At 45.6% G+C, this 8,854-nt stretch overlaps 1 protein-coding gene across 1 annotated transcript in view; it reads left to right on the forward strand.

Moving 5' to 3' along the window:
* Positions 1-7,046, forward strand: part of LOC121856155 (cyclin-dependent kinase 5 activator 1-like) — a 47,214-nt gene extending 40,168 nt beyond the window's left edge. The window contains 1 exon segment of the mRNA XM_042351472.1: positions 3,033-7,046. Within this exon segment, the coding sequence (XP_042207406.1) occupies positions 3,033-3,503 (471 nt within the window). The 3' untranslated portion in view covers positions 3,504-7,046.
* The last annotated feature ends 1,808 nt before the right edge of the window (positions 7,047-8,854 follow it).

Genomic DNA, 8,854 nt, shown 5'->3' on the forward strand with positions numbered 1-8,854 from the left:
TTTATTCTCAAACGATCTGAGCATCCCGCCTTTATTTACGAGGACTGGACACACACACACACACATACACACACACTATTCCATTCATAGGTTCCCGACACAAGGTGTTCACGTAATATCCTCGGGGCGGACAATAGTAGCTCTCTACCCTGAGGAAGTCGACCACACTGGGTGAAACAATATACTAAAAGTCCTCCTGCTTTAGGACCCAAACATCTCGCTACAGGAATGTCTCGATCGCTGCCAGCAAAGCTTTTAATTATTTCTCAAGAAGTTTGGAGGAATTTTCTGTAATAAAGCAAATAAGTTAGCGCTTGCGAGGTAGACAGGAGTTGCCAGAATGAGGTGTTTCATGAGCAGGCCCGATGTGAATAAATCATGCGTGAACTACCGTGTGGTGTGTGGGAAGGGGCGGAGATAAACTCACATTTAAGGAACCATCTGGTGATAAACTGAGTAACTCATTCACTCTGGTTTAACCCCATAAGATTTAACGAAGTTCCTACACAAGTCACTGATCATAACCCTCTAACTCACCCCCAACCCTTTTAATATAATACTAAAATAAACGTTTTCCTTTACAAGAAGAGTTCTGTTGTTTCCAGTACTGTAGGCAAGAGGTGGGTGTTGGTTTAAGTGGTCCCTAGGTAAGTGACCGCGGAGCTACACCTCGGCTGACTTAATTACAAGAATCTCTTCTGCTGTTGGAGATCTTGACACGTTATGGTTAGGTTAGGTTAGGTGGAATGGCTGACTCATTTACACACTCGCCCTAAGAGTATTATAATAACATTGGTGTTATTATAATACTTCCTATGTGACAAAATCATCAGCATAAATACAAAAATATGTAATTAGTTTTCATAACACTTGCTGATTGGGTCCGCGTAATAAAACCGATGTGTGTGTGTGTGTGTGTGTGTGTGTGTGTGCTTTCGTCTTGTTATCACTACACATTCTTTCTTGACGGGAAGTTTGGTGTGCAACCTTTGTGCCGCGTCTGTAAACATTAATGAAAACGTATCAGGTATTATTACTCAACAACAAAAACAACCTCTTATTGTGTGACGTATGTAGTTTACTTAGTATTGTTGTGGAGGAAGGTTGTGTGTGTGTGTGTGTGTGTCTGTCTGTCCGCCTCTGCCTTCGTACGTCACAGAGCGCAGTGGACTATTGACTTCAGCAGAGAGAGAGAGAGAGAGATTGCGCATGACGTCAGTGATCAAGGATGGGGAGGGGGGGAAGACCGGTGAATATTTTATCATTATTTCCCAACAAATAAATAATAACAGACACGATATGAAGACGAGGGCGAAATAAACATAAGACATTAAATAATAGTTGTAACAGTACGATGGTTGGTCGGGTGTAGCAGCTTACAATATGTCGGTGACGTCAGAGGTAAACAAAGTGACTACCAGGAGACACTACAGGTCCTCGATTGATAGACTGACACCTTTTTTCATATCAGGTATCAGGTAGAGGAAACGACCAGCGACATTATTTTCACTTTTGTCCCTTTCCCTACGATATCTACATTTTTATTATCTTGCTCACTTACTCACGCCTTCTTCCGACCTTCACCTCTCCCTCCCTTCACCCCCTCCTCCTCTCCCTCTATCCTCCCTCACCCTTCCTCCTCTCCCTCTACCCTCCCTCACCCCTTCTCCTTTCCCTCTATTGTCCTCACTTACCTTCCTCCCTTCCCTCACCCCTCCTTCCTCCTCACCTTGGCCACTCTCACGTGATGCTTCAGGGACGCACTTGACCTTTTTAAGACAGTCTTATGTGACCTCTGACCTTTCTTTCCCAGTCCTCCTGTATTTACTCCGAGAACCCCCCTCTCTCTCTCTCCCCTTCCCCTCAATAAACACCTCTCTCTACCTCTCCCCCACCTCTGCCCTCTCGCTAAGTCTTTCCTCCCCTCTCCCCAAGAAATACCTCTCGTTATCGCTTCCTTCCCCCTCAAGAACACCTCTCTCCTCCCTTCCCCTCCTCGAGAAACACTTCACCCATCTGAGAAATTGTGTACTGTACTTGGGTCATGTTCAGAGTGAAGCGCGTATGTCTTCCCCTACTGACGCCGTGAGGGTAACTGAGGATTTACTTACGGAACTTGTATATATTAACCCCGTGAACACGATGACTTAATCTCCTAAGTACATTTTATAGTACTCAAGGGGATTAACCATCGTATTCAAACAGATAAAACATCGTACATAGAAGACTAATCATTGTACTCAAGGTATGTCGTCGGACTCAATAGGCGGATTTATAGTACAGTACTCAAGAGAAAGGCATCGTACTCAAGAAGTTAAGAAGGGTGGAGGTGTTAGTCCTGTGTGTCAAGAAACAAAACCAAACACTGACACACACACACACTCACCATCAAGGTCACATTTGTTGCTGCTTAACACACAATCACACACACACACACGCGCGCGCCAAGCTTACCAAACAACACACTCTCGACTCTTGACGAAAGGAGCACCTCACTTCACAAGCTACGTTTCTAAAATACAAAAATCCTCGCCTATATTCCCCGCAAATGAACAACATGGCTCTAACATATCAAAGAAAACGGTTAAGATATCTACATTAAAGAAAACTATAAAATAATTACAGGGTAAACTTTAAAGAAAATATCCGCCAAGAGGCTTCTAGCAACGTTACTGTGAGGCCGCAAGAGGTGACTTTTTATTCGTATTGTATATTAACCTGGTGTCCGTATGTATGTGTATGAATATTGACTCTGTATACTGATAGTTTTATTATCTTAAGTTGTATATTAATTAAATTTATGTGTTTATTGTTGTTATGTATATTTAGTGATGACATGATAACTATGTGTTGGTAATGGATGATGTGATGACTGTTAAGGATGAATAATGAGGAGGGGATGACTGTGATGACACGGTGGTAAGACAAAGAATGGCGTGATGACTGTGTTTGTGATGAGGAAGCTGCCGTATGTGTGTTAGTGGTAGGTGATGTGTAGTGATGTGATGACTAATACTGTTGATGTTCCGCAGGACATCGCCTTCATCAACCCAGCCAACGTGGTGTTCGTGTACATGCTGGTGCGGGAGTTGGTGAGCGAGGAGGTCCACAGCGAGCAGGAGCTACAGGCAGTTGTCCTTACCTGCCTCTACCTCTCCTACTCCTACATGGGTAACGAGATCTCCTACCCGCTCAAGCCCTTCCTGGTCGAGGAGGACAAGGACCGCTTCTGGGACCGCTGCCTCTTCATCATCAACACCCTCAGCCCCTCCATGCTGAGGATCAACGCCGAGCCCTCCTTCTTTACGGAGGTGTTCACCGAGCTCAAGGCCTGCGGACAGCAGCAGCAGCAGCAACAGCAGCAGCAGCATCATCATCAGCATCATCAGCAGCAGCAGCAGCAACAACAACAACAACAGCAGGTGCTAAGGACACAGCAGGTGATGGTGCAGCAGCAAGTGCCACTGCCAGTACCACAGCAGCCGCAACAAACGGCAGCTTGAGGGGCGTAGGACTGGGCAAACGCACACTCATACTCAGTAGGAAGAAGACTGCTTTGTTGTTGTTATTGTGGGGGGCGTCGCCTCCACCTAGGGAAACGAGTCGTCCTAGGGAAATGTTTTAAGAGAAACTGGCCACCAGTTGTGGAGTAAAGGGGAACCCAGGGGATTATCTGAGTGAATTATGGGAGCTCTTGCAGGGTGACGGCTCTCTATGGTGCCTAGGGGAGCTCCTTCGCGGTGACGGCTAGCTAGGGAGTCGAGGGGATCCCAGGGGAGGGAGCATCTAGGGAAACGAGGACGGGGGAAGTGAGGAGCTCGTGTGAGGTGACGGCTGGATAGAGACCTGCACAGGCTGGGCCTCAGGTGAACCAGGGCCGCCCTTAGAGTCTTCCAGGGCGACCACCCACAACCTCTGTCCACCCAAACCAGCGTCCAGGGCTCCACCATGCACTCCCGTCTGGTTCGTGACATCTTCTAGTCAATAATAATCTAGTCGCAAACTGGTAAAACCGAAAAAAAAATTTGAAATGGGTCCCTTTATGTTCTCAAGAGCTAGACCAAGAGTCCCTCGTAGTGCAGACTACATTTCCGCTTCCCGGTGTTGGTCTCAGGCTGGTCTGCTGGTCTCAGGCAGGTCTGCTGGTCTCAGGCAGGACTGCTGGTCCCAGACAGGTCGCAGTACCAAGGGTCAAGTGGTGGCGGCACTGATGAGAGAGATGGATGACTCTTGGTTGCGTTTAGTATGTACAGTACAGTGGAGGCATTGTTGATGCTAGTCTTTCCCTGGGTTGTTGTATCTTTAAACAGGTTGAGTAGAGACTTGTTGCGTTGTGTTGCAGGTTATTCTCTGTAAGGGACCAGCGGCACTGGACCACACAGCTCTGGAGGTCAACTAACAGGAGGCCTGATGCTGTGGCGTAGTTAGTTAACACTCGGGCCTCAAGGACTAACGTTTTAGTAAGTCTGTAAGGTTTGGGGACAATTCGTTTTGGTGGTTAAGGTCCCAGTTTTATAAGGTTGTGGAGGAGCTTCTGGTGTACAGCATCTGATGGAGGAAACAGTGAAGCTGAATCAACAAGAGCTGTGGGGGTCTTTGAGTGTTGAGAGTCTCCTGATCAAAAAGGTTTTGTGGTGGCCAGTGGCTGATGAGAGGCCACGACCCACGGGCTGGTGTGACCCCTGGACAGTTCTCACGCTGGGGATGATCTAGCCCCAGTGCAGATCTCAGAGCCCCGTCATGGGTCGTGTCAGGCCAAGCCTAAAAACCTCTGCCCATTACAGGTCACAAAAGGTCATATAAGCCTGGCGACAGTCACGTGGCCCATCTCGTGTGCTACTCTGAACCACCACAACCCGGCCCACGAACTCACTACTGTAATATACATATAAACCAATATTCTTGCCGTTCTTTGTGGGTTTAGACACTTATTTAAACAGACCCGATGACGTAGCACTAATCAAGAGTGCTACAATAATTGCATTATAAAACAAGACTGACTCACGCCAGGGTCTGGCTGACTATTGCGCCACACATGTAAACCAACCAAACTTAATCCTAACCTAATTTAGGTAATACTGCATGGCCTCTGTTAAGTTAGGTTAGCTTAGGTTTGGTTGGGTCCTCAGAGAAGGTTTTGTGGCGTGGCATCATGTTGGGACTCAGGTGAACACAGTAACGTCAGGCAGGTGTTGCCCCCACCTGGGCCGGGTTGGGCTGGCGATTACGGAGTACAACACTAATCAAATACACTAAACTAAACTAAACCTTCACTACATTGCCGTGACAACAAAGTCGCTCCTGGTTTATTCATTCTTAGATTTAAAACTATTTTTTTTAAGTATATACATATAATACAATTAACAGCCCAAATACCCCCTTTGTTACACCTTCCCTGTATTATGTGTGAGGCCAGAGCTTTGATCATTCATTACTGATGAATGTCAATACAATTTGTACCAGATGCATGGTTGTGCTTCGAGTTTATTACTACCGAGGATTATACAAAATCCTGGAGCATTAACTGATGATGATGAAACATGCTCCGCGTGGTGTGTATGCTCCGTGGATGGTATAAAATGCTCCGCGTGGTGTATATGCTCCGTGGGTGGTATAAAATGTTCTGCGTGGTGTATATGCTCCGTGGATGGTATAAAATGCTCCACGTGGTATATATGCTCCGCGGAGCATAAAATGCTCCTTGGGAACATAACCTATAATTCTCGCTGTTGCCAATGATAATACCAAAGAAATATTCTAATTGTGTGATACTGTGAGTCAGGTTACCTTCTCGACCCACGGCGCTGAGACTGTAGGGGCGGACAGTTGGGGTAAGGTCAGGTCACGTCAATCAAGGTCAAGTTAGGTCAAGTGAGTCAAGGTCAAGTCAGGTCACGTGAGTCAATGTCAAGTTAGCTCACCTCAGTCAAGGTCAATTCAGACAGGTTAAGGTCAGGTCACGTCAGTCAAGGTCAAGTCAGGCAAGTCAGGTCAGGTCAACAATTGTAAAAAGTTCCGTAAATTTTAAAAGTTTATAATTTTTTGTTTACATAATTTCCCCCCTTTGTATTTGTTAACCGCAAACAAAGATGCTAATTATTTACTGTCGGGTCTTGATAACAAACTACTGACGTCACTCTACCCAGGGTCTCGGGGTCGTTACAATCATCGCCGTCAACAGCGACCTAATTCCGGCCGATCGTCCTTAAAATGGCGTTGATCTGAGCGGACTCACTGTGTGGCGGTTTGGGCGTCTAATCTCCAGTGGTGATAAGCGCTGTCAACAGATTTATTATATACGTGAGCATTCAACATCGGGCTGAGAATTTTTAAGTAACACGGCGGCCGCAACATCGCTCACACGGCGGCTGCAACATCACTCACACGGCGGCTGCAACATCGCTCACACGGCGGCTGCAACATCACTCACACGGCGGCTGCAACATCGCTCACACTGAGGCAAGAACTTAACTCTCAATAACATCCAGAATTCCGTGAAACAAAAGACTCTCGCTCGTACACTCCTCGGGTCCGCTCCTGATCGTCTCCCTCAACCTCTGGCGCAGCGAGTTCTAAAATCTCTACAGAATGAATTAAATTATTATCAGAAATATAGAGACGTTTGATGTAGAGTGGAGGAAAGACTTTTACTTGGTCTAGTGTATCAACATTTTAAAACTACATGAAGGTCTTGTAGATTTTTTGGGGGCAGTGAGGAAGAGGGAGAAGAAGAAGAGGGGGAGTGAGGAAGAGGGAGAAGAAGAAGAGGAGGAGTGAAGAGGAGGAGGAGGATGATAAAGTGAGATGATCTTGAAATGTCAGTTTGGATTAGAGGAATAATTGATAGACTAATCTGAGCTTACGTTAGTTTGTTTAGAAGTTTATTGAGGGATTGTTACAAGATAATATATCAGGAGGTGTTCTTGATAATCTCTCGTAGGGGGGGGGGAGAGGGAGAGAGAGAGAGAGAGAGAGAGCTGACGCATAACACTGTCTTGCCCCCACAGTCGCCGCCATGCCGTTTAAAAATAGAAGAAAAAAGTTGATCTCAAAAAAAGTGGTCGTGGACGGCAGATGCGCTCAAAGTAAGAATAAACTCCTCACGCACTCAACACACTCTCCCCGTCGCACTCAATATGAACCTCGAGATGTTAAAAAAAAAAAGATATTCATTAATAGCTGAGATTAACGCACATTTTATCAATCAATCAGTGACCACAACAACAAGGGTGATAAAGAAAATAAGAGAGTGCATGTTGAGTGAGCTCTTGGTCTGAGTGCGTCTCCAGAGTGAGCGACTTTTAGTATAGCTACAGCCATCACTAGTCTCTTATGATCCCTGGCGCAAGGTCCTCTGTGTGGGGTCGGTGTTGTGCCTGACTGACCGCGGGAACTCCTGACTGATGACGGTCGGTGAGTCACTATGCATTACTTATATTTATTACCACCCCTTCTCCCCTACCCACCCACAATCCCCTCTCCCCACCCACCGCACCTCTCCCCTCCCCACCCACCAACCCCTCTCCCCTCCCCACCCACCAACCCCTCTCCCCCTCCCTATGTAACTGACCAGGTTTCTCTCCCTCCTTTTAACCAGTCCTCTTGACTCCTGCTAACTACTTAACTGTACATTTTGAACAAGTTGTTTCTGTTGCTGATGAACGGGCGTGGACGGAGGGCGAGTCCTTGATCAATACGTGGCTCCCGTTGATTGGCTGAGGATGTCCGCTCGGCCAGCGAATAAGACTCTGTACTCTGCTCAATAACTCGCCTTACGAATACGCTCACGGATAACCTGCCAATTATGCAAACAATCAATGATTGTTTCATTAAAAGAAATACTGTAATTAATCTACTGTCGTAGGTCTTACCAGTTTCTTTTGTTAGACAAGTGTAACTCATATCTATAAAGAGAACAGCTCTGCCGGTCGCAAGGCAGGAAGCCATTAATCTAACAAAATGCCAATGAGTTAAATGACAAATTGTTAAAGGTGAATAGTCATTATCAAGATTGGTATAAGTGATATTAAGGAAACAAAGTTATTTATTTTGTATCGGTTGCCTCTGGGTGCATGGTGACGTCACTAGAGCAACACCACCTCTTCTACCGGGTCTTCACGTCATCACAAAACATGAAACACACACACACACACACACACACACACACACATATCGTCTTCTTAGGTAAACTGAGAAGCATAACGTCATTCATCTCCTCACTCATGTCTCACGAGGAGTAGAAGAGCCATACATACGCACATACATACATACATGCATACATACAAGCCTCTATATTAACCAGGCATACATATAAGAATAACTTTCCCTAACAGGTAAATGACGTGATCATCACAGGTGGCGGTGGTTTAAAAGCCTAAAACAAGTAGTGGAACTGACAACAACACTTTTATTTCATGTGTAACTTGTTCATCCGTGAGGCGGCAAGGCAGTACACCCACCACCACCCCCAGCTACACCCAACGGCGGTATGAGTGTCGGTGGGTGTAGACTCTCACTGCTCTACGGGTTAACTATGTTTTGTTTTGTTTAAATTTTGGTGTGTGAATTTTGGAAAGGTTTAGCTCCCTTGACAAATAATAAGTAAAATTAGAGACATTATTCTAAAGTGTTTCTTAACTGTGTGTATACGAGGATATATTTAGTTATATACTGTGTGGTCACTTTTATAACGCTCACTTAACACTCGTCAAATTCTTCCTATTTTAATGTCAGTGATAACGTTTTCTGTTGACAGTAAAGCTTCCATATAACGGACTTCTCTCTGTATATAATCCGTTTGATGAGAGGGTTCACATCTAACGGACTCCTCTCGATATAACGGATTTTCATCTAT

The sequence above is a fragment of the Homarus americanus genome, unplaced genomic scaffold, assembly GCF_018991925.1.
Source record: "Homarus americanus isolate GMGI-L3 unplaced genomic scaffold, GMGI_Hamer_2.0 scaffold1024, whole genome shotgun sequence".
NCBI classification, from domain to species: domain Eukaryota; kingdom Metazoa; phylum Arthropoda; class Malacostraca; order Decapoda; family Nephropidae; genus Homarus; species Homarus americanus.